Raw genomic sequence first — 26,817 nt, 5'->3', positions numbered from 1 at the left:
GCCACCCAGTCTAATCCCACCTTCCAGCATTTGGTCCGTAGCCGTGCAGGTTACAGCACTTGAGGTGCATATCCAGAGACCTTTTAAATGAGTTGAGGGCTTCTGCCTCTACTATCCTTTCAGCCAGTGAGTTCCAGATCCCCACCACCCTCTGGGTGAAAAAATCTTTCCTCATCTCCCTTCTAATCTTTCTACCAATCACTTTAAATCTATGCCCCCTAGTCACTGACCTCTCTGCTAATGTAAATAGGCCCTTCACATCCACTCTATCCAGGTCCCTCATAATTTTGTACATTTCTATCAGATCTCCCCTCAGCCTTTGTAAGGGTTACAAAGCTAGCTAGAAAACAGCTGCTGGCACAAATGGCATCTAGGTCTAAGAGGACAACATTGTGATGTATTATCAAATACAGTGGGTATGACTTATAAAATAAATAACTTATTGAAAGACTGTTTGTTAAAAATGATCTCTGTATTCGACAGTTATAGTTACAACAATAACAACTTACATTGTTACGATCGAGGCGGGAGGAGTGCACTGTTAATCAAAAGATTAAAGCCCCGTATTGTTATCCAAGCCCTAATGCACACGCGCATACATCCAAAAACTGTTGCCGGACAAAAAGGGATTTTTGTTTACAGCTGTTACAAGTAACTAGAAGGAATAAAAAAATTAGTCTGAAAAGATTGGGAAGGGAGCCCGTTGGTTTGGTGAGGTGTCCTAAAGTCAAATAGTTGGCGATCACGAGGGGAGTCTTTCCAGGCGAGGTTGAGGAACAGTCTATTTTGGGTAGGCATTCAAAGAAATTCAACTGTGGAAACTTCAGATAGGTCTTCCATCAGGTATGCAGCAACAGGTGTCAGTTCTCTGTTACACATTCGATGCAAAAGTCCTTTTAAAGATGCAAGATTTCTGCAAATATTCAGGGTTTCTTCAAATAAATGCAGGAGGCAACAGTACAGCTTCATACAAGCTTTTACTTTTCAAGAGCAAGGATACTTCAAAGAGCGGTAATAGTTATCTGTTTTTTCTTCTGATCTCTGGGCAGGTCCACATCAAATTTCAATTGCCTGCTTTTAGTCCAACACCAGCATCTTTTAACAGTTCAAAGTGAAACTAAAATTTTTCCAAGCAAGTCCCTTGGCAATCATAAATTCTTTTTTGTCACAACAAAGGGTAACTCTTAGGTAAAAACGCCCTGTGGTTTCCAGTATTTGTTTGCTAGTTAACACCAGGAATTTCTTGTTGACCTTGCTTTTTTTTAAAAAAAAAAATCCATAAAGATCAGCTATCCCCAGATGTTTCAATGTCCATGAATGTTTTTTTTAGTTTTTAAAAATATAGATTCCCACGTCTTGTAACACCTCTGACCTTGGCAACATGATACGCCATTTTTGAATGCGTTACATTGCAATGCAATTAAAAATGAAAACATTTTAAAGACATTGTCACATTCCCCCCCCCCCCCCATTCACTCTATACTTGTAGTTAATAGTTTTGCTTTGCATCATCTTTACTCCTATACTCAAAGTTAAATTCGCGACAAAGCATCTGCAATAATATTATTTTTGCCTGAAATGTGGACAGTTTTTAAGTGATAGGGTTACACAGTAAACTTCATCGAAATATTCTGGCGTTCTGGGTTTTAAATTTTTCCACAAAGTTTAATCAGTATATAGACAGAGAGAGAGGAGCAGAACCTGAGGAGCAGAGGGTTCAAAAAGCGCGCCAAACCACAGTCGGAGAGACTGAGAGAGAGGAGCGCAGCCCGAGGAATGGAGGATTCAAAAAGCGCGCCAAACCACAGTGGGAGAGACAGAGAGTGGAGCACAGACCGAGGAGTTGGAGCGGAACCGGGGAAAAAAAATTGAAAATTGGCATCAGAGTGATGTCACATTCAACAGTGAGAGCAGGGAAAAAGAAAGCAGCTGGGGTCAGTATTCAGGTAAGCTTTTAATTTAAATTGAAATCAAATATAGAGTAAGACTTGATTGATTTATTAGTATATAAGCTAAAAACTAAAGCGGGTTAAAGAACTAAAGACCAGTCGGAAATTTAGAAAACAAATGAAAATCTAGCTAAATAAAATAGGGATGCAGGGCCAGGCGATGTGTTGTACCTGCATGATGTGGGAGCTGGTGGACCCCAATGTGGTTCCCAGTGACAACATCTGTAGCAAGTGTTGTTTGCTCGAGGAACTCCAGCTCAGAGTTGATGAACTGGAGTCTGAGCTTTGGACACTGCAACACAGCAAGGAGGGGGAGAGTTACCTGGATGCTGTGTTTCAGGAGACAGTCACACCCCTTAGATTAACTACCTTGAATTCGGCCAGTGGTCAGGGACAGGAGGGTGTGACACTGAGTGAGGCAGTTAGAGGGATCCAGGAGGTAGTGTTGCAGGAGCCTCAGCTCTTGTCCAGCAGGTTCGAGATTCTTGTATAGTATAGTTCGGGGCATAGACACTGTTCTGTGGCCAGGATCGAGAGTCCCGAAGGCTGTGTTGCCTACCTGGTGCCAGAGTTCAGGATATCTCATCTGGGCTGCAGAGGAACTTGGAGTGGGAGGGTTAAGATCCAGTTGTCGTGGTCTACGTGGGTACCAACGATATAGGTAGAACGAGGATAGAGCTTCTGCTCAGGGAATATGAGCAGCTAGGGGCTAAATTAACAAGCAGAACCAAAAAGGTAATAATCTCTGGATTACTGCCTGATCCACGAGCAAATTGGCACAGGGTCAATAAGATTAAAGAGGTAAATGTGTGGCTCAAAGATTGGTGTGGGAGAAATGGGTTTGAATTCGTGGGACATTGGCACCAGTACTGGGGAAGGAGGGAACTGTTCCGATGGGACGGGCTCCACCTATATCATGCTGGGACCAGACTCCTGGGGAATCGCATAACTTGGGCTTTAAACTAAATAATGAGGGGGAGGGTTCAGTTTTGTTCTATACTAATCCTACACGAATTCCATATTCCTACCACATCCCCACCTGTCCCTATATTTCTCTACCACCTACCTATACTAGGGGCAATTTATAATGGTCAATTTACCTATCAACCTGCAAGTCTTTGGCATGTGGGAGGAAACCGGAGCACCCGGAGGAAACCCACGCAGACGCAGGGAGAACTTGCCAACTCCACACAGGCAGTACCTAGAATTGAACCCGGGTCGCTGGAGCTGTGAGGCTGCGGTGCTAACCACTGCGCCACTGTGCCGCCCAAAGTTGCATGGAAAATTAGGAAGTCAAAGTTAAAGGAGAAGGTAGGAGTGCAGGTTAGTGATGAGGATGATAGTTACCAGAAAATAAAAGGAAGGGACAGAGCGTGTGAACGTCATATTGCACCAAGAAATTGTACAAGAGTAGGGAAGTTTGATAATAGAACAAACTTAAAGGCTTTGTATCTGAATGCACGAAGCAGTCAGAATAAAATAAATGAGTTAACAGCGCAAATAGAGACAAATTGATATGATTTAGTGATGATTACTCATAGAGTCACAGAGTCGTACAGCATAGAAACAGGTCCTTCGGCCCACTGCGTCCATGCCGACCATAATGCCTGTCTATACTAATCCCACCTGCCTGCATTAATTCCATATCACTCTATGCCTTGCTCATTCAAGTACCTGTCCAGATGCCTCTTAAATGTTGCTACTGTTTCTGCCTCCACCATCTCCTCTGACAGCTCATTCCAGATACCCACTATTCTTTGTGTGAAAAATTTACCCCTTTGATCCTCTTTAAACCTCCTCCCTCTCACCTTAAATCTATGCCTTCTAGTTTTAGTCACCCCAACCATGGGAAACAGACTCTGGCTATCTACCCGATCTATGCCAGTCATAATTTTATATACCTCTATCATGTCCCCTCTCAGCCTCCTTTGCACCAGGGAAAACAGACCCAGCCTATCCAATCTCTCTTTATAACTCAAGCCCTCCAAGCCAGGCAACATCCTGGTGAATCTTTTCTGCACCCTCTCTAGCTTAATCACATCTTTCCTGCAGTATGGCGACCAGAACTGCACACAGTACTCCAAGTACAGTCGAACCAACGTTGGGTGCAACTGTAACATGACGTCCCAACTCTTGTACTCAGTGCCTCGGCCGATGAAGGCAAGCATGCCATCCGCCTCCTTCACCACCCTGTCTATCTGTGTTGCCACTTTCAGGGAATTATGTACTTGCACCCAAGGTCTCTCTGCTCAAGAACACTCCCCAGGGCCCTGCCATTCACTGTATATGTCCTGACCTCGTTTAACTTCCCAAAATGCATCACTTCGCACTTGTCTGCGTTAAATTCCATTTGCCAATCCCTTGCCCACTTTTCCAGTTGATCTATATCCTGTTGTAACCTTAGACACCTTCTTCACTGTCCACTATACCACCAATTTTGGTGTCATCTGCAAACTTACTAATCATGCCCCCTACATTCACGTCCAAGTCATTAATATATATGACAAACAACGGAGGGCCCAGCACCGATCCCTGCGGCACACTACTGGTCACCGGCCTCCATTCTGAAAAACAGCCCTCCACTACCACCCTCTGCCTCCGATTACCAAGCCAATTTTGTATCTAATTGGCTAGCTCACCCTCGATCCCATGTGTTCGAATCTTCTGGACCAGCCTACCATGCGGGACCTTGTCAAAGACCTTGCTAAAGTCCATGTAGACAACATCCATCGCCCTGCCCTCGTCAGTCCTCCAGGTCACCTCCTCAAAAGCTCAATCATATTCGTGAGACATGATTTCCCATGCACAAAGCCATGCTGACTATCCCTAATCAGACCTTGCCTTTCCAAATGCATATAAATCCTGTCTCTCAGAATCCCTTCCAATAACTTTCCCTGAAAGCGTGGTTGCAGGGAAACCAGGTTTGGGAATTGAATATCCAAAGGTACTCAGTATTTCGGAAGGATAGGCAGGAAGGAAAATGAGGTGGTGTAGCTTTGTTATTAAAGGCCGCAGTGGGGCACAGTATAAACCAGGAACTAGCAGGGGCTTGTAAGAAATAATCATGGGTGATTTTAATATGCATATAGACTGGATTAATCAAATTGGCAAGGGTAGCCTCGAGGGAGAGTTCATTGAATGTATCAGAGATTGTTTTTTGGAGCAATATGTTGTGGAACCAACCAGGGAGCAGGCTATTCTAGATTTGGTGTTGTATAATGAGGTGGGATTAACGAATGATCTCATAGTTAAGGATTCTCGAGGGAAGAGTGATCATAGCATGCTAGAATTTCAAATTCAGTTTGAGGGCGAGAAACTGGAGTCCCACACTAGCATTCTGGAGTTAAACAAAGGTAATTACAACGGCATGAGGACAGATTTGGCCTTAGTGGACTGGGCAGGAAGACTAAAAGGTAGGACAGTTGATTAGCAATGACAGATGTTTAGGAAATATTCAATTCCTCCCAACTAAAATATATTCCAGAGAGGAAGAAAGATTGTAAAAGGGGGGGAAAAACATCTATGGCTAAGCAAGGAAGTTAAGGATAATATAAAGACAAAAACTAAGGCATACCATATTGCAAAGGCCAGTGGCAGGCTAGAAGATTGTTGATCTTTAAAAGTTTCCCAAAGGATTACTAAAGAAGTAATAAAAAGAGCAAAGGTAAGTTATGAAAGAAAATTGGCGTAAAATATAAAGGTGGATAGCAAAAGCTTCTATAAGTATATAAAAGGGAAGAGAGTAGCTAAAGTGAATGTTGGTCCTTTGGAGAATGAGACAGGAGGGTTAATAGAGGGGAACACAGAAATAGCGGAGACACTAAATCAGTATTTTGCCTCAGTTTTCACGGTGGAGGACACGAGTACCATCCCAATAGTAACAGGAAATACAGAGGTTATAGAAAGGGAGCAACTTAGAAAATCATCATCATGAGGGAAAAAGTACTGAGCAAACTATTGGGATTGAAGGCAGACAAGTCCTCAGGGCCTGATGGCCTACATCCTAGGGTCTTAAAGGAAGTGGCAGCGGAGACAGTGGATCCATTGGTTATAATATTCCAAAATTCCTGGATGCGGGAAAGGTTGCAGTGGATTGAAAAAAAGCTAATATAACACCCTTATTCAAAAAGGGAGGGAGGTAGAAAGTAGGAAACTATAGACCAGTTAGTTTAACATCTGTCATTGGGAAATTGTTAGAATCCATTATTAAGGAAGTAATAACAGGACATTTAGAAAGTTAAAACGCAATCCATCAGAGTCAGCATGGTTTTATGAAGGGTAAATCGTGTTTGACTAATTTGCTAGAGATGTTCGAAGCTGTAACAAGCACAGTGGATAATGGGGATCTTGTAGATGTAGTATAACTGGACTTCCAGAAGGCATTTGATAAGGCGCCGCACAAAAGGTTAATATACAAGGTAAGATCACATGGGGTTAGGGGAAATTTATTAGCTTGGATAGAGGATTGGCTAACCAACAGAAAACAGAGAGTCCGGATAAATGGGTCTTTTTCTGGCTGGCAAGATGTAACTAGTGGGATGCCACAGGGTTCAGTCCTCGGGCCCCAACTATTTACAGTCCATATTAATGACTTGGATGCAGGAATAGAAGGTCTTCTTCTTCTTTGGCCTCCTTGTCTCGAGAGACAATGGATAAGCGCCTGGAGGTGGTCAGGGTTTGTGAAGCAGCGCCTGGAGTGGCTATAAAGGCCAATTCCAGAGTGACAGACTCTTCCACAGGTACTGCAGATAAAATTGGTTGTCGGGGCTGTTACACAGTTGGCTCTCCCCTTGCGCTTCTGTCTTTTTTCCTGCCAACTGCTAAGTCTCTTCGACTCGCCACACTTTAGCCCCGCCTTTATGGCTGCCCGCCAGCTCTGGCGATCACTGGCAACTAACTCCCACGACTTGTGATCAATGTCACAGGACTTCATGTCGCATTTGCAGACATCTTTAAAGCGGAGACATGGATGGCCGGTGGGTCTGATATCAGTGACGGGCTCGCTGTACAATGTGTCCTTGGGGATCCTGCCATCTTCCATGCGGCTCACAGGGCCAAGCCATCTCAAGCGCCGCTGGCTCAGTAGGGTGTATATGCTGGGGATGTTGGCCGCCTCGAGGACTTCTGCGTTGGAGATACGGCCCTGCCACCTGATGTCAAGGATTCTCCAGAGGCAGCGAAGATGGAATGAATTGAGACGTCGCTCTTGGCTGACATACGTTGTCCAGGCCTCGCTGCCGTAGAGCAAGATACTGAGGACACAGGCTTGATACACTCGGACTTTTGTGTTCCGTGTCAGTGCGCCATTTTCCCACAGTCTCTTGGCTAGTCTGGGCATAGCAGTGGAAGCCTTTCCCCAGCGCTTGTTGATTTCTGTATCAAGAGACAGGTTACTGGTGATAGTTGAGCCTAGGTAGGTGAACTCTTGAACCACTTCCAGAGCGTGGTCGCCGATATTGATGGATGGAGCATTTCTGACGTCCTGTCCCATGATGTTCGTTTTCTTGAGGCTGATGCTTAAGCCAAATTCGTTGCAGGCAGCCGCAATCCTGTCAATGAGTCTCTGCAGACACTCTTCTGTGTGAGATGTTAATACAGCATCGTCAGCAAAGAGGAGTTCCCTGATGAGGACTTTCTGTACTTTGGTCTTCGCTCTTAGACGGGCAAGGTTGAACAACCTGATCTTGTGTGGAGGAAAATTCCTTCTTCTGAAGATTTGAACGCATGAGAGCAGCAGGGAGAAGATCCCAAACAGTGTAGGTGCGAGAACACAGCTCTGTTTCATGCCACTCAGGATAGGAAAGGGGTCTGATGACGCACTGCTATGCTGAATTGTGCCTTTCATATTGTCATGGAACGAGGTGATGATACTTAGTAGCTTTGGTGGACATCCGATCTTTTCTAGTCGTCTGAAGAGACCATGTCTGCTGACGAGGTCAAAGGCTTTGGTGAGATCAATGAAAGCAAAGTAGAGGGGCATCTCTTGTTCACTGCATTTCTCCTGTAGCTGGCGAAGGGAGAACAGCATGTCAATGGTGGATCTCTCTGCTCGAAAGCCACACTGTGCCTCAGGGTAGACACGCTCAGTCAGCTTCTGGAGCCTGTTTGAAAGCAACTGGAACGAAGACTTTCCCCACTATGCTGAGCAGGGAGGTTCCACTGTAGTTGTTGCAGTCACCGCGGTCACCCTTGTTCTTCGAGGGTGATGATATTGGCATCGCGCATGTCCTGTAGTACTGCTCCCTTGTCCCAGCACAGGCAAAGCAGTTCGTAGAGTGCTGAAAGTATCGCAGGCTTAGCACTCTTGATTATTTCAGGAGTAATGCCGTCCTTCCCGGGGCTTTTCCGCTGGCTGGAGAATCAATGGCATCACTATGTTCCGATTTTGTTGGCTGTACGTCCAGCTCATCCATGACTGGTAGAGGCTGGGCTGCATTGAGGGCAGTGTTGGTGACAACATTTTCCCTGGCGTACAGTTCTAGGTCGTGCTCCATCCAACGGTCCATTTGCTTGCGTTGGTTAGTGATTGTGTCCCCTGATTTAGTTTTGAGGGGGCGATCTTCTTGATTGGCCCAAAAGCTCTCAATGCCATCATACATTCCTCTGATGTTTCCGGTGTTGGAGGACAGCTGAATACAACTGCATAGGTGTTGCCAGTAGTCATTTGCGCAGCGCCTGGCTGTTCTTTGTGCAGCGCTTCTGGCAGCTTTAAGTGCTGCAGTTGTTAACTCACAGGGGGCTTTCTTGTAGTTTAGCAGCGCAATGCGCTTTGCGGCGATGACAGGTTCCAGCTTTTCAAAGTGAGATTGAAACCAGTCTGCATTCTGATTCTCACATTTGCCATAGGTGGTCATTGCTGAGTCATAGATGGCGTCTCTGAGGTGGGCCCACTTGGTCTCTGCATCCCCTGTAGGAGTGTTTTGAAGGGCTTTTTCAAGTGAATTTACAAACTTATGTAACAGCTGTGGATAAGAATTTCTGCTGGTGTTGATGCGCGGGCAGCCCTTCTGCTTGGAGTGATGCAGCTTCTTTGGTTTGAGTCAAACCTTGCTGCACACCAGGGAGTGGCCGGTGTCGCAGTCCGCATTGTGGAAGCTGCGTGTGATTTGGACACTTTTTATAGAGGCTCGCCTTATGACGATGACGTCCAGCTAGTGCCAGCAACGTGATCTTGGGTGCCTCCAAGAAACCTGGTGACAGGGTTTAGTATGAGAACGAGTTGGTGATGCAGAGGTTATGATAGGTACACAACTCAAGCAGTCTCTGTCCATTCTCATTCATACTTCCAATGCCATAGCGCCCAAGGCAGGAGGGCCATGAGTCATGGTCGTCCCCAACCCTGGCGTTAAAGTCCCCCAGCAGGAACAGATGTTCGGTATTGGGAATGCTACTAATATTGTGGAGTTCCTCATAGAACTGGTCTTTAGCTTCAAGTGGGGAGCAGTGTTGGAGCATAGATGCTGAGTAGGTGTACTGGACCAGAGGCGGTGAGCAGTCGGACCGACAGTATGCGTTCCGAGCCATTTGAGGGTGGCTCTATCATGCTGAGCAAGGAGTTTCTGATGGCGAAGCCCACTCCATGCTGTCTTAGTTCTTCAGGATCCCTACCCTCAAGAAGAAGGTGTCGTCTTGCTCTTAGAGATCCGCTCGCAGGGAGGTGTGTCTCCTGAAGTGCTGCAATGTTCACATTGAGTCTTCTAAGCTCGTTGTTAATAATGGTCTTCTGAGAATCGTTGATTTTTGTAAGGTCTTCCGACAGGCCAGGACACATAGTTCTGATGTACCAGCTTGCAAAACGAAGGGCTGGTACCTTCTTTCCTTTTTTTGTTGTGCTGTTTGGTGAGCTGTTGCAGTCCACTTTTCGGGCAATGACCCTGAGCTCCAAACACCCATTGAATCAGGTGGACTGTGGCGGGACAGAACCTTACTGACCGGGGGCTGCCCGGTTTGAGGTGGGCGGTAGCTGTCCAACGAGATGCATTGACCTCTCCCACTGACAAAGGCAACCCGTGGTGCCCAATCGCTACGCCAGTTGGCTTACAACCCATAACTGCTGCCTTCCGTGTTGTTTTGGTCGCTGTGAGGCGACTACAGAGTGACCTCTCCATGGCGCATGCCTGGGCGGATGTATGGAGGTTGTGAGTTGCCCAAACGTCAAAACCCCCTCTCGGCCTTCCTGGTGGGGTCCAAAGGAGTGCAGTTTGGCTGCAGGGGTTCCCCTCCAGATTTTCTGTTAGGGTTTACTCCCTTAGCCTTGGTCTCTCCCGAGATGCCGATAAGGTGTTGGGGTTGTTGGGGCCCTTGCTGAGGGATAGGTGGGGGGAAGGGAGTGTGGCGGTGCGGTGGGAAGGGGTGGAGGGAAGGGGGTGCGAGGGGGCTGCAGGGGGATAGGGAAGGGGGTGCGAGGGGGTGAGCTGGGCGGGGGGGACCTGGGAAGGGGGAGCAGGGGGGTAGGGGGTGGAGGAAGTGGGTGCAGGTAATAAAACATTTCATCAGCTCCCACCATTGTCCTCTAGTGATTGGAATGCTGGTGCGGTACCTTCATTAATTGGTTAGTAGTAATGCACTTAAGAAAGGACCTCATCAGGGTAATCGGTCTGTCTGTGAACCTGTTCACTTCCATCTGCATCGTCTTCGTCAACAAGTGGATCGCGACCCTGGCGAGCAGGCCAGCCCACAGCCTCCTCGATATTAGTGTCCCCCAATGTACAGCATGGAAGGAGACCTTGCCTTTGTTGTACCTGACTTCGTTCAGGTACTCTGATGCGGCTCGAAGCGCAACTGCAGCGCAATGTCGGCGAATTCCTGCTGGTACTGGCACTCGAAGCTTGCATAAAGCTGGCACAAACAGCCCCCGCCATTTCGGATTGTTCTCCTCACTGAAAAAATCATAAGGCTGCTGCATGGCTTTTGGACACAACACTCGGCATCGGCCTCGGCTCCAACCATCCTTAGAGTCTCAAAATACTGAAATACTTCCCCTCCATTTATTTTTATATCAAATAATAATTCATATCAAGTGCGAGTCCACGCAGCTCTTACATTATTCAGCATGGCAGCCGCAGACGGAAAGGAGACTGAAAGGAGACAGAAAGAAGGTACTATCGCCAAATTTGCAGATGACACTAAAATAGGTGGGATAGTAAGTTGCAATAAAGAAATAAGAAATTTACAAATGGATATGGATAGTTTAGGTGAATGGGCCAAAATTTGGCAGATGGAGTTTAATGTGGATAAGTGTGAGGTTATCCATTTTGGTTGGTCGAATAGAAAGGCAAATTATTATCTAAATGGAGAGAAACTTCAGAGTGCTTCATTGCAGAGGGATCTGGGTGTCCTTGTGCATGATTCGCTGAAAACTATTATGCAGGTACAGCAGGTAATAAGGAAGGCAAATGGAATTTTGGCATTTATTGCTAAAAGAGTAGAGTGTAAAAGTAGGGAAGTGTTGCTGCAACTGTACAAAGCATTAATGAGACCACACCTGGAGTATTGCATACAGTTTTGGTCCCCTTACTTGAGGAGGGATGTAGTTGCACTGGAGGCAGTTCAGAGGAGGTTCACTAGATTGATTCCAGAGATGAGGGGTTTGTCTTGTGAAGAGATATCGAGCAGTTTAGGCCTTTACTCTCGAGAGTTTAGAAGAATGAGAGGAGATCTAATTGAGCTACACAAGATGATTAAGGGGATTGATGAAGTAGACGTAGAGAGGATGTTTCCTCTAGTGGGGCAATCTAGAATGAGAGGTCATAGTTTTAGGATAAGGGGTAGCAGATTTAAAACAGAGATGAGGAGAAATTACTTCTCAAAGGGTCGTGAGTCTGTGGAACTCACTACCCCAGAGTGCGGTGGATGCTGGGACATTGAGTAAATTTAAGGAGGAGATAGACAGATTTTTAATTAGTAATGGATTGAAGGGTTATGGAGCACGGGCAGGAAAGTGGAGTTGAGGCCGGGATGAGATCAGCCATGATCGTATTGAATGGCGGAACAAGCTCGAGGGGCTGAATTGCCTGCTCCTGCTCCCAGTTCTTATGTTCTATATCAGTGTTTCTCTATAGGCCTGGCAGACATGTGCTTCAAAATGTTTAAGAGTCAATGATAGACCGAACGTTTCTTTTTCCACGGTGGTATATCTTTTTTGGTGTCGATTTAATTGTTTTGAAGTGCATCCCACTGGTCTTTCTATGCCCGATTCATTTTTTTGTAACAGGACTGCAGCAACCACCAGGTCACGAGCATCAATCGCTACCTTTAAGGGCTTCGTGAAATTTGGAGCACCTAGCATTGGTTCCCGAGTCAAAATGGCCTTCAGCTTATCAAAATATGCCTGGCACTCCCTTGACCACACGACCATGGTTTTCTTTTTCTGTAAAAAATCTGTTAGTGGAGCAGCAACAGTGCTGAAATTTGATATAAACTTTCTGTAGAAACCATACATCTCCAATTACCGTATGATTGCTCGCTTAGTCTTAGGGGTAGGGAACTCCACCAAAGCTTGTACTTTTGCCATTCTTGGAAACACTTCTCTGTACCCTACTATATGCTCGAGGTAGGTTACTCTTGCTTTTGCAAATTCGCTTTTGGCCAGGTTTACCACTAAATCAGCTGCTTGCAATTTTATAAACAGAGTTTCTAGCTGTTTCAAGTGTTCCTTCCAAGTGTTACTGTATACCAACACATCTTCAAGATACACTACACAATTAGGAACACTGGCTACCACTTGATTCATTAGTCTTTTTTAAATTTCACCGGGGCTTTTTTTTTTAGCCCAAATGGCATCACTCGACACTGGTGAAGACCGTCTGGTGTGACAAAAGCTGATATTTCTTTAGCTTTGGGTTTTAAAGGAACTTGCCAGTATCCCTTTAACAAATCTATCTTTGTAAGAAACCTTGTCACTCCCTATGACAATTTGCTCAAGACCCTCACAGTCTCTGAGTTCCATATCTACATCTCATTCTCTTGGGTGAAGACAGATGTGAAGTATTTGTTCAACACCCTACCAATGTCCTCTGGCTCCACCCACAGATTTGCCCCTTCGTCCCTAATGGGACCTACTCTTTCCCTGGTTATCCTCTTCCCATTGATATACTTATAGAATATCTTGGGATTTTCCCTACTTTTACCAGCCAGAGCTTTCTCATATCACCTCTTTGCTTTCCCAATTGCTTTCTTAAGCTCCATCCTACACTTTCTGTACTCCACTAATGCTTCCGTTGATTTGCTCTACTTGTATTTGCTAAAAGCCTCTCTTTTCCTTCTCATTGTACCCTGAATGTTTCTGGTCATCCATGGTTCTCTGGGCTTGTTGCTGCTACCTATTACCCTCGAGAGAACATGTTGGGGCCTGTACCCTCCCCATTTCCTTTTTGAATGCCCCCCACTGCTCTTCTGTAGATTTCCCGCCAAGTAACTCTTTCCAGCCTACCTTGGCCAGATCCTGCCTTATTTTACTAAACTTTGCTCTCCCCCAGTCCAAAACTTTTTTTGCAACTTGTCTATTTCTTTCTCCATAACAAGCTTAAATTGTACCATGTTGTGGTTGCTATCACCAAAATGCTCCCCCAAACATATCAACCACCTGTCCGGCTTCATTCCCCAGAATTAGGTCCAGCACTGCACCCTCCCTTGTTGGATCCTCTACATATTGAGCTAAAAAGTTCTCCTGTATACATTTTAAGAACTCCACTCCATCTAAGCCCTTAACACGTTGACTATCCCAATTAATGTTGGGAAAGTAGAAATCACCTACTATAATTGCCCTATTATTATTTTTACACACCTCTACGAATTGCGCACATATTTGCTCCTCAATTTCCTGCTGACTATCTGGGAGTCTATAAGAAACACCTAGCAATGTGGCTGTCCCTTTTTTATTCCTAAACTCTACCCATAAAACTTCATTTGATGCCCCCTCCAAGATATCATCTCTCCTTACTGCAGTAACTGACTCCTTAACTAATATTTCAATGCCCCCTCCTCTTTTACCCCCTCCTGCCTCGCCTGAAGATTCTATATCCCAGGATATTGAGTTGCCAATCCTGCCCCTCCCTCAGCCATGTCTCCGTGTTGGCTACTTTTTCACAATTCCACGCGTCAATCCTTGCCCTTAACTCATCCGTTTTACCTGTAATACTCCTGGCATTAAAGTAGAGGCCTTCCATCCTGGTCTTACTCCCTTGAAACTTACTTCCGCTGTATTCCCTCTGACTTGTTTGCTTTCCTGTGTTTAGCTGTGTCCCTATTCTGCTAGGAGTCTGCATCTCCTCCCCCTGACAAATTAGTTTATACTCCTCCCAACAGCACTAGCAAACCCACCAGCAAGTATGTTAGTTATCCTCTGGTTCAGATGCAGAACGTCCTGCTTGTACAGGTCCCACCTTCCCCAGAAACAGTCCCAGTGGTCCAAGAATCTAAAACCCTCCCTCCTGCACCAACCCTTAAGCCACGCATTCATCTGTGCTATTCTCCTACTTCTGTACTCGCTAGCACGTGGCACTGGGTGTAATCCAGAGATTACAACCCGAGAGGTCCTGCTTTTTAGTCTACTGCCTAACTCCCTGAATTCTTGATGCAAGACCTCATACCTCTTTCTACCTAGGTCATTGGTACCAATATGTACCATGACCTCTGCCCAATCACCCTCCCCCTTCAGCATGCCCTGCAGCCGTTCAGTGACATCCCGGACCCTGGCACCAGGGAGGGAACACACCATCCTGGAGTCACGTTGACGGCCACAGTAGCGTCTATCTGTTCCCCTGACTAGAGAATCCCCTATTACTATTGCTCTTCCTCTCTTTCCCCCTTCCTGTGCAGACAGGCTGCTTGTGGTGCCAGAAGCTTGACTCTGTCCACACTCCCTGGAGGAACCAGCCTCATCAGCCTCCAAAATGGAATACCGATTTGCAAGCGGGTCCCCAGGGGACTCCTGAACTACCTGTCTATTTCTCTTGGACTGCCTGGTGATTACCCAGTCCCTTCCTTCCTCAAGTCCCTTCAGCTACAGTGTGACCACCTCTCTAAACGTGCTATCCACAATGCTCTCAGACTCGCAGATGCTGCACAGTGTTTCCAGCCACTGTTCCAGCTCTGAAACCTGAGCTTCCAGGAGCTGCAGCTAGACACACTTCCTGCACACATGCTGGTCCCAGGGACTAGAAATGTTCCCGGATTCTCACATGCAGCAAGAGGAGCAAACCACGGCTTTAAGCTCTCCTGCCACGACTAAACCCTTTAAATTTAAAACTTTAGAAGACTCTTATAATAAAAAAAAATCAACTAAGTCTTGCTAAAACAATGACTTACAATTCAATCCAGTTTGAAAAATACCTACCGTGACTTATTCATCAGTCAGCAGTGCTCTTTGGAAGCTCTCGGCTCCCCTCACGCTCTTTGAGGACAGGTAGGAAATGAAAGGAGCTCCTCGCTCCCTCCTCACCGAACTCCCTCAGTCACAAAGCTCCAACTTTAGCACTCTAATGCAGCCCCAAGTCAGCACTCCAGTGCAAACAAGCCTGGTTAGGTCTTCTCATTGTTCTGCATCTAAATATGAAAGTATGGTGTCCAATCTTCCTTGCAATTCTGTATTAGCTGACCAGATCGTAGGAGGTTCAATTTGAGAATTGTCTAGGCCTCCTTCTGCCTTATCCTGACTATCCCTTTCATTCTTCACAGTCCTTACTACCTGACATACCTGTGCTTGCTTATCCTCCCTGCGATAATACTGTTTTAACATATTGATATGACACAGTCGACTCTTTTTCTGGCAATCGGGGTTAATCAAATAATTTGCCTAACCAATTCGTTTAACTACTTTATACGGCCCACTGAACTGTGGTTTTAATGGTTCACCCTGTAAAGTTCATAATACGAGCACTTCATCCCCTGGTTGAAATGTTCAGGTCTTTGCATGCTTGTCTGCCTATATTTTTATCGTGGTTTGGGATGCCGCAAGTTTTCGTAAGCCGTTTCCAGAACATGGATACATAGTCTAGCACAGAAGATTCATCCCTCTGTTCTAAAAACCTTTCTTTAATTAATTTTAGAGGGCCACTTATCTCATGTCCGTAAACTAATTCAAAAGGACTAAAATCTGTGGACTCATTCGGTGAATCTCTAGTGGCAAATAAAAGAAAGTCTAGCCCTTTCTCCCAATCATGGGGATATTCATGACAGTTTGCCCTAATTATTGTTTTGAGAGTTTGATGGTATTTTTCTAAAGCTTCCTGTGTCTGTGGTTGGTATGCTGAAGACTTTAACTGTGTGATACCCAAATTACCCATAAATTCTTGAAATATTTTAGACATAAAATTGGAATCTTGATCTGGCTAAATCTGACTTCAATCATAATCCATATCTTGTAAAAAATTGGTTTAACTTCTCTACCACTACCTTATCAGTAAATGTCCTCGAGAATGGCCTCTGGGAATCTAGTAGCTGTATCCATGATAGTGAGTATATATTGGTGTCCCTCTTTTGTTTTCAGCAAGGGTCTTATGCAGTCTACCAACACCTCACTAAATGTTGCCCCAATAACTGGTATGGGAATTAGAGGTGCTGGTGTTATGGCAGGTTTTAGTTTTCCCACAATCTGGCACGTATGGCATGTTTTACAAAACTGCACCACATCCCTTGTAAGACCTGGCCAGTAATAATGCCAACTTACACGTGATTTGGTCTTCCGGATCCCCATATTTTTTTATTCATTCATGGGATGTGGGCGTTCAGGCTAGGCCAGCATTTATTGCCCATCCTAATTAGCCTTGAGAAGGTGGTGGTGAGCTGCCTTCTTGAACCGCTGCAGTCCATGTGGGGTAGGTACACCCACAGTGATATTAGGAAGGGAGTTCCAGGATTTTGACCCAGCGACAGTGAAGGAACAGCAATATATTTCCAAGTCAGGATGGTGTGCGGCTTGGAGGGGAACTTGCAGGTGGTGATGGTCCCATGCATTTGCTGCCCTTGTCCTTCCAGGTGGTTGAGGTCGCGGATTTGGAAGGTGCTGTCTAAGGAGCCTTGGTGCGTTGCTGCAATGCATCTTGTAGATGGTACACATGCTGCCACTGTGCGCGGTGGTAGAGGGAGTGAATGTTTGTGGATGGGGTGCCAACCAAGCGGGCTGCTTTGTCCTGGATGGTGTCGAGCTTCTTGAGTGAGGTTGGAGCTGCACCCATCCAGATAAGTGGTGAGTATTCCATCACACTTTGACTTGTGCCTTGTAGATGGTGGTCAGGCTTTGGGGAGTTAGGAGATGAGTTACTCTCCGCAGGATTCCTAGCCTCTGACCTGCTCTTGTAGCCACGGTATTTATATGGCTACTCCAGTTCAGTTTCTGGTCAATGGTAACCCCCAGGATGTTGATAGTGCGGGATTCAGTGATGGTAATGCCATTGAATGTCAAGGGGAGATGTTAGATTCTGTCTTGTTGGAGATGGTCATTGCCTGGTATTTGTGTGGCGCGAAGGTTACTTGCCACTTACCAGCCCAAGCCTGGATATTGTCCGTTCTTGTTGCATTTCTCCACGGACTGCTTCAGTCTGTGAGGAGTCACAAATGGTGCTGAACATTGTGCAATCATCAGCGAACATCCCACTTCTGACCTTATGATTGAAAGAAGGTAATTGATGAAGCAGCTGAAGATGGTTGGGCCTAGGACACTACCCTGAGGAACTCCTGCAGTGATGTCCTGGAGCTCAGATGATTGACCTCCATTAACCACAACCATCTTCCTTTGCGCTAGGTACGACACCAACCAGCGGAGAGTTTTCCCCCGATTCCCATTGACTCCAGTATTGCTAGGGCTCCTTGATGCCATACTCAGTCAAATGCTGCCTTGATGGTAAGGGCAGTCACTCACCTCACCTCTTGAGTTCAGCTCTTTTGTCCATGTTTGAACCCAGGTTGTAATGAGGTCAGGAACTGAGTGGCCTTGACGGAACCCAAACTGAGCGTCAGTGAGCAGGTTATTGCTGAGCAAGTGCCACTTGATAGCACTGTTGACGACACCTTCCATCACTTATGTCCTGCTTCAGGAATTTCATGCATTAAACTTAATAATTACTGGCGATACTTAGGTGGCACCTCTACCTCTTGAACAACCGTCCATTGTTCGTCCGCAGGTCTAAGAGGCGGTATCCAAGTCCTCACCAAAAACATATCTTTAACATAATAGCCTTCTGGAACTCATTTTGACTCAGCTTCTGTCTGAGCTGATTGTGTCACTTTATTTAACTCTGGATCAGCTTGCTGTGCTGTGATCAGAGACGATTTATTAAACATTTCATTTAGATTATCTGAATCTCCAAAGAAAGTTTCAGATATTTGGCTATCTGTCTGTGGTGCCAATTTTACTTCCGACAATGGAACTTTTTCCTGTAACTCTTCTGTCTCTTTAATGTCACTTGGTTTCTCTGTGACTACGGGAGAAAGTAATACTTTTGCTCTGGCCAAATCATTCTCTCAGAAACTGGCAAACTTTGGACATCTCCTTTAGTTACCGTCCCAGACATTAGGTCACTCTCTAGGAGCGCCTGATACAAAGGTACGGGTATATATTCCCCACCAATACCATTCAATAAAACTTTAGCATTCAGTGCGCTCTCTGGTGGAAATGTTATACCTTTCCCCAGCAAGAGAGTTTGGGTTGCTCCTGTATCCCTAAGTATAACTATAGCTTTGCTTAAGCGATAAGGAGTTATTTTTACTTTAGAAAAGAAGTTCCTATAACTTTCAGGTATCTTATTCTCAACCCCTGCACTCATATTGGTTTCTGTATTTGGTTTTATAGTTGCCATCAAAGCTACAACCTGATGTGCTGTACTCTCAGTCAGAGCCCCTTTCTCTGCATTAACTTTGTGTACCCAAACAAGTCCCATGGGTTATCTCGCAACTTCCAGCATTCTGAACGATGATGTCCCACCTGTGACAACGATAACACATCGGCTTGCGGATCTCACTTCCGCCCTCAGCACCCTCTTTTCTAGCCCGAGGAGGGGATCCTGGGGCGTTCCCAGCTGTTCTTTCTTGTCCCCGGCTACTTGCCTTCCTTTCACTCTCCCACCTTCTATCCATCTCGGGTTTGTTGGGGTGATGAACAAAGGGTTTGAGCTTATACACAAGCTCAAAATCATCAATTTCTGCTGCCTGTCTGGACCTTAAAACCTGTTGGTTCTCTACATAAGTTCTCGCTATTGGAGGGAGTGAATTTTTAAATTCTTCCAGGAGAATCAGTTCTCTAAGGTTCTCCAATGTGGCTACCATCTTTAATGTCTGTATCCAATGATCAAAATTAATTTGCTTTACCCTCTCAAATTCTGTATAAGTGTGCCCAGCCAATCTCCAGAGATTTGGAAACTTCTGTCAGTAAGCTTCAGAGCCTAACTCATATGCAGCAAGAATAGCCTTTTTTGCCATCTTAATGGCAACACGAGCCCCCAATTAATATGTTACGACCGAGGCGGGAAGAATGCACTGTTAATTCAGTCCCACTTCTCCACAGGCCACAGCATATCAATATATTTTCCCACTTACCGAAACAGCCAATTAGATACTCTATTTGTCCTCAGAATAAATCACACCAACCAGCTTTCTTTAATAAACAACAAAATTTTCCATTTATTATAAAATCAATTCTTCACCAATAATGAAGTAAATACATACGTGAAATGACATATTAAAGCTCTGTATTTTTAACCTAGCCCACACGCACATACATCCAAAAACTGGTTAACCGGAAAAAAGGGATTTTTGTTTACAGCTGCTACAAATAACTAGAAGGAATAAAAAGAAACTTAGTCTGAAAAGATCGGGAATGGAGTTCTTTGGCTTGGTGAGGTGTCTCAAAGTCGAATATTTACGGCAACGAGGAGTCTTTCCCGGCGAGCATGAGGAGTAGTCTGTTTTGGGTAGGCATTCAAAGAAATTCAACTGCAGAAGCTTCACATAGGTCTTCAATCAGGTGTGCAGCAACAGGTGTCCATTCTCTGTTACACATTCGATGCAAAAGTACTTTTAAAAATGCAAGGTTTCTGCAGATATTCAGGGTTTCTTCAAATAAATGCAGGAGGCAACAGTGCAACTTCATACAAACTTTTGTTTTTCAAGAGCAAGGATTCTTCAAAGAGCAGTCATAGTTATCTTTTTTCTACTGATTTCCTGGCAGGTCAATAACAAATTCCAATTGCCTGCTTTTAGTCCAAAACCAGCATCTTTCAACAGTTCAAAGTGAAACTGAAATTTTTCCAAGCAAGTCCCATGGCAATCATAAATTCTCTCTTGTCACAACAAAGGGTAGCTCTTGGGTCAAAATGCTCTGTGGTTTCCTTGAAATCACCTGATTTCCGATATTTGTTTACTGGTCAAAACCAGGAACCTCTTGTTGACCTTGAATTGTTTTTAAAAATCCATAAAGTTCAGCTATCTCCAGATGTTTCAATGTCCGTGAAATTTTTTTAGTTTTTAAAAATATAGATTTCCAAGTTTTAACAAAAATGTGGTCTCTTGTAGCAATATTTATATTGCGCCTTTAATGTAGTAAAACGTCTCAAGGCGCTTCACAAGAGCAATATAAAGCAAAATTTGACACCAAAAAGGCAATATTGGGGCAGATGGCGAAATGTTTGGTCAAAGTAGTAAGTTTTAAGGAGCTTCTTAAAAGAGGAAAGAGACGTAGAGAGGCGGAGAGATTTAGGAAGGGAATTCCAGGGCTTAGGGCCTGGGCAATTGATGGCACGGCCATCAGTGATGGAGTAGTTAAAATCAGGGATGCTCAAGAGGTCAAAATTAGATGAGCAAAGATATTTCAGAGGGTTGTAAGGTGAGGGGAGATTACCCTAACCTTATTTTGATTAATTAGGAATTATCATTTATTGTAATTGTCTTGTAAAAGTGTTTTGTTTAATTGCTCCAGATGTACTTTTTTCTCAGGTGTTGTATATGTTAGACACTGATGAACCAGTTAACAGTCTTTTAAGTTCCTATACAGTGTGCAATGGGTGTTTACATGCTTGAAAACGTCATTCATAAACTAAGAAAATGACTGTGGTGCGTGATCCCGCAAAAAAACCTTTGATATCTTTTGACATCTTTTCTTCAACTGTGAAAGAATAAGTTTGTAGTATCTTTAAAATTCTTTATAATTTTGCACTTTTTCATATAGAAACACACATAGTCTGACATGTCTTGCTCCCCAAAATAAATTTAGAGTGTTAAATTCATTCATTTTCCCACAGTGAGAAGGAAAAGGATTCAAACAACCTCTTTCCTCATGAATCAAACCAGGGGTGATTTCTTCCCACACTTTACAAAATGGAAACCTGCTTAGGCTCAGACAGGATTGCAAGGTTTAGCTATATCTTCAAACTCTTGACTTTTCTGGATTGTACATATAGTTAGTACTTTTAACATTTGTAAATATTTCTTATTGGCTTTTCCTAGTACTGTGAGCATATATGGTAGTGATCGCTTGGTGTCAATTAAAGAATTAGGTTGCTTATAATTTTTCTTTTGTTTATTTCCCGGGATGAAGCCACTGTTGGCAAGCTCAAATTACCCATCCATATTGCTGTAAGAAAGTGGTGGTTGACTGTTGTCGTGAACTATAACTCAGCCATTTCAGGTGACATTAAGAATCAACCATTTTGTGAAAACTGGAGTTACACGTAGGTCAGGTAGGGATAGCAGGTTCCCTTCCCTGAAGGACAGTAGTGAACCAATTGGTACATTCTGGTAACTCAAAGAGTTATGTACAGTGGAGGTACATCCAAATCTAGCATTATGTTCCTCCTCTTCCAGCAGTGAGCTGAATATTACAAATAGCTGGCAGTTAATAATGCCTAAATGCGGCAGCATTATTTTTAAAAATTTGTATTTCTTATTTCTCTAAAGGACAATTACACTTTTGCACAGCCAGGGATTCAGAAGAAAGTGAAAGCACTTGAAGAACTCATCAGTCGAATTGATGGTGAGTTTGGAGAATTTTATCTAATGCCAGAATATATCACTGGAGTGATAACCATGTTTATACTTCTGCCAAGCTATCATTGTTATCATAGGCTTTAAATTAGTCTGTAAAAATATATTTTAGTGAGGCTATGAGGCTATACTGGTAAAATTTGGCATTTTGATTTACTATGTACTGTTCATTGGTTTGCCATCTTGCTCCAGCTGATGAAATGTAAAGAAGCGAAAAGCATCTAATTGGATCAGGTAGTTTCCACGACAGAAATTCCTTTGTTGCCAGTAAGCAGTCTTGCTTTGTCAGCATTTCAAATATTTCTGTTTCACTCCCTAAATGCTTCTTGTTTGCTAGGGAAACCTAAAATGTAGTAGAAAGAGATTAGTTAGCATTTCTTAAGACAATAATTCAGACTTTTATCAATACTCACTAAACATTCTATTAGTTTAGAGTGTATTTTGCACATGAACCTTTCATTTTATTTTTATTTCTCTCAGGGAGCTGTCAATCATGCTATTTTCAGTCTCTTTAAATTTTGGTTGCATCCCCTAGACATTCAAAACAGCATTAAATGGTCAGCAAGTAATTTGAAATAATTAGACATCTGATTTACTAACACTGTCAGCATAAAATATCTTGACACCAGACTTGGTTTTACACTAAAACTTTCATTTACATACATAAATTGTGTTTTTGAGGATAGATGTTAGGAAGAACCATTGGATGATGGATATTGGGATTTTCAGAAGGTATTCGATAAAGTGCCACACAATAGTTTGTTGCACGAGATTGCTGGATCATATATTAATTTAAATTGAGGATTCGTTAACGGACAGAAAACAAAGAGTGGTAACAAGCAATAAAAACAAGAAATGCTGGAAATACTCAACAGACCTGGCAGCATCTGTGGAGAGAGAAGCAGAGTTAACATTTCAGGTCAGTGACCATCAGAACTGGCAAATATTAGAAATGTAAAATGTTTTGAGCAAGTAAAGTGGGGGTGGGGCAAGAGATAATAAAAGAGAAGGTGTTGATAGGACAAGGTCACAGAGAATAATTGACCAGAAGGTCATTAACATACCGTTTGCCTTTGCTCCATGACCTTCTGGTCAGTTATTCTCTGTGACCTTGTCCTATCAACACATCTTTTGTTATCTCTTGCTCCACCCCCACTTTACTTGCTTAAAACATTTTACGTTTCTAATATTTGCCAGTTCTGATGGTCACTGACCTGAAATGTTAACTCTGCTTCTCTCTCCACAGATGCTGCCAGACCTGCTGAGTATTTCCAGCATTTCTTGTTTTTATTTCAGATTTCCAGCATCAGCAGTATTTTGCTTTTATTTGAGTGATAACAAGCATGCCATTTTCAGGATGACAGGGTGTAACTAGTGGAGTGCCACAAGTATCAGTGCTTGGGCTCAGCTATTTACAATCTATATCATTGACTTAGATGAGGGACCAGTGTAATATATCCAAGTTTGCTAATGATGCAAAGCTCAACGAGAAAGCAAGCTGTGAATATGAGGTAAAAAGGGTACAAAGTGTTGTCGACCAACCAGTTAAGCCATTAGGCAGGAAGGTGGTAGATGGAGTATAACGTGGGAAGTGTGAGGCTATCCACTTTCGTAGGAAGAAAGGAAAAGCAGAATATTTTTTAAAAGGTAAGAGAAAATTATTGGTATTTAGAGGGATTTGGGTGTCCTCGTACATGAACGACAGAAAGTTAACTTGCAGGTACAGCAATAATTAGGAAATTAAGAGAGGTTTGGAGTATAAGAGTAAGTCTTGCTGCAATTATATAGGGCTTTGATAAAAACACATGTGGAGTAATGTGTACAGTTCTGGTCTCCTTACCTGAGGAATGATACACTTTCCTTAGATGGGGAAATATGTGACAAAATCAATTTACTATATGAAACAAATACAGAAAATATTGGAAACATTCATGTCACTCAGCATCTGGAGAAATCAGACAAGTTAACATCGGTCAACATTTTTGTTTTTGTTTGATTTCTACCTACAGTTTATTTGCTTTAAGGCTTTTGACAAGGTCCCACATGGTAGACTGGTTAAAAAAATGAAAGCCAATGGGATCCAGGGAAATGTAGCAAAGTGGATACAAAATTGGCTCAGTGGCAGGAAACGAAGGGTAATTTTTTTTGTTTTTATTCATTCATAGGTGTCACTGGCCAGGCCAGCATTTATTGCCCATCCCTAATTGCCCTTGAGAAGGTGGTGGTGAGCTGCCTTCTTGAACCGCTGCAGTCCATTTGGGGTAGTTATACCCACAGTGCTGTTAGGAAGGGAGTTCCAGGATTTTGACCCAGCGACAGTGAAGGAACGGCGATATAGGTCCAAGTCAGGATGGTGTGTGACTTGGAGGGGAACTTGCAGGTGGTGGTGTTCCCATGTATTTGCTGCCCTTGTCCTTCTAGTTGGTAGAGGTCACGGGTTTGGAAGGTGCTGTCTAAAGAGCCTTGGTTCATTGCTGCAGTGCATCTTGTAGATGGTGTACACTGCTGCCACTGTGCGTCGGTGGTGGAGGGAGTGAATGTTTGTGGATGGGGTGCCAATCAAGCGGGCTGATTTGTCCTGGATGGTGTTGAGATTCTTGAGTGTTGTTGGAGCTGCACCCATCTAGGCAAGTGGAGAGTATTCCATCACACTCCTGACTTGTGCCTTGTTTGGGGAGTCAGGAGGTGAGTTACTCGCCTCAGGATTCCTAGCCTCTGACCTGCTCTCGTAGCCATGGTATTTATATGGCTACTCCAGTTCAGTTTCTGGTCAATGGTAGCCCCTAATATGTTGATAGTGGGGGATTCAGTGATGGTAATGCCGTTGAATGTCAAGGGGAGATGGTTAGATTCTCTCTTGTTGGAGATGGTCATTGCCTGGCACTTGTGTGGCGCGAATGTTACTTGCCAATTGTTGACTGATGTTTCTGCGACTGGGTGGCTGTTTCCAGTAGCGCTCCGCAGGGCTCAGTACTGAGTCCCCTGCTTTTTCTGGTATGTATTAACAAGTTGGACATAAATGTAGGGGGCATGATCAAGAAGTTTGCAGATGACACAAAGATTGGCCATGTGGTTGAGAGCGTGGAGCATAATTGCATAACCTGGACTGGCCAGGTGGACAGAGACATGGCAAATGGAATTCAGCCCGAAGAGGTCTTGAGGTGAGCATTTCGGGAGGTCAAACAAAGCAAAGGAATACGCGATTAATGGGAGAATACTGAGAGATGTAGAGGAGGTGAGGGACCTTGGAGTGAACGTCCACAGATCCCTGAAGGTAGCAGGACAGGTCGATAAGATGGTTAAGAAGGCATATGGAATCCTTTCCTTTATTAGCCGAGATATAGAATAGAAGAACAGGGAGGTTATGCTGGAACTGTATAAATCATTGGTTAGGCCACAACTTGAGTACTGTGTGCGGTTCTGGTCACCTCAATTCAGAATGTGAAGGGGCTATTTACTTTCGCAGAGAAGTCAGTGACTGGGGGCATAGATCTAAAGTGATTGGTGGAAAGATTAGAGGGGAGATGAGGAAAACTGTTTTCACCCAGAGGGTGGTGGGGGTCTGGAACTGCCCGAAAGGGTAATGGAGGCAGAAACCCTCAATTCATTTAAAAGGTCTCTGGATATGCACCTCAAGTGCCAAAACCTGCAGGGCTACGGACCAAATGCTGGAAGGTGGGATTAGACTGGGTGGCTCATTTTTCAGCTGGCTCAGACATGATGGGTCGAGTGGCCTCTTTCTGTGCTTTGTATGATTTACCATGTGCTGGACAAGTGGGAACAAATCCATCGGAATACTGAGGACAGGATCCAGCTCAGTGTCGCCGAATACATCAGTCACTAGCTACATGTGGAAAATTGGGAATTGGGTGTGCATTTCTGAATAGTGAGCAAATGAAAATGAGTGAAGTGCCACCCTTGGGCAGTGTGATTCCAAATAATCATATTCACATGGCATATCCATGTCTACTATCCATGCCGCCCCCCCCCCCCCCGATGTCAGGGGTCATGGCGGGGGGGCGCGGAAAATGCCTCTGGCAGAGGCCAGGAAGGCCTGGCCCGATATTGCCGGCGGTAGCGAGGCCTTGTGGTGCCCTCCCCTCCCCCAAACCACTTAGCAACAGGAGCCAAATTTACATATTTTAAGAAATGCAAATGAAGGAATTAATTACTTACCCGCTCCTGCCGTCTGTTCCGCTCCGATATTGGTGCCGGTGGCCGGCACTCCCACGCCTTAGAATTTATGTCCGTAGATCTGAGGTGGAACACTGGTCGGGAGGGGGAGCAGCTAAGTTTCTTTGTGCTGGGGGTGGGGGGGTGGTGGTGGGTGGAGCAGCATCAGAGTAATTTAATTGATCGAGGGGATGGTGGGAAGGGGTCAAGTTTAGAGTTTATGAACTTTGCAGGGGGACGGTCAGGTGCACCAGGTAAGTGTTTTGGGGGGATAGGGGGGGGTGGTGGTGTTGGGAACAGGTACTTAATTCTATCATTATTGGGGGGCTGGGAGAGGATCAGGATCAAATTATTTACTTTTTCATTAAAAATGTCCCTTTAAATTTTAAATGGCCATGTGGGGCTTGAAGCCCTTTAAAAATGGTGTCAGTGTCTGCACAATGGCACTGGACGCCATTGCTGAGAACGGACAGCCCACCCTCTCCACGTCATTGGGTTGGGTGGTCCGCCCCGGCCATTTAAATGAGCCACCCCGTTGAATATTGCGGCGGCTCCGCAGAGTGCGGCCTTACGACTGCAGCAGTGCGTAAATTTCAGCCCCATGTATCTTCTTTTGAGAACAGACTTTTTTTTACTTTTAGCAATGCTTTGAAAGCTATATACAAGTGAATACATTTCACCCTCTATGAACCTTTTTAGAAAGCCACATTATCGTGAAGGA

At 44.4% G+C, this 26,817-nt stretch overlaps 1 protein-coding gene across 4 annotated transcripts in view; it reads left to right on the top strand.

The window, feature by feature from the left end:
• Window positions 1–26,817, top strand: part of LOC137383867 (TBC1 domain family member 22B-like) — a 509,534-nt gene that overhangs the window by 329,552 nt on the left and 153,165 nt on the right. For all 4 annotated transcript variants that reach the window (XM_068057201.1, XM_068057200.1, XM_068057198.1 and 1 more), the window contains one exon: window positions 21,837–21,912. In XM_068057201.1, coding sequence (XP_067913302.1) covers window positions 21,837–21,912 — 76 coding nt within the window. The remainder of the gene's footprint in view (window positions 1–21,836; window positions 21,913–26,817) is intronic.

The sequence above is a fragment of the Heterodontus francisci genome, chromosome 25 (genome assembly GCF_036365525.1).
Source record: "Heterodontus francisci isolate sHetFra1 chromosome 25, sHetFra1.hap1, whole genome shotgun sequence".
In the NCBI taxonomy this organism is placed as follows: domain Eukaryota; kingdom Metazoa; phylum Chordata; class Chondrichthyes; order Heterodontiformes; family Heterodontidae; genus Heterodontus; species Heterodontus francisci.
This window is presented reverse-complemented; position numbering and strand designations above follow the sequence as displayed.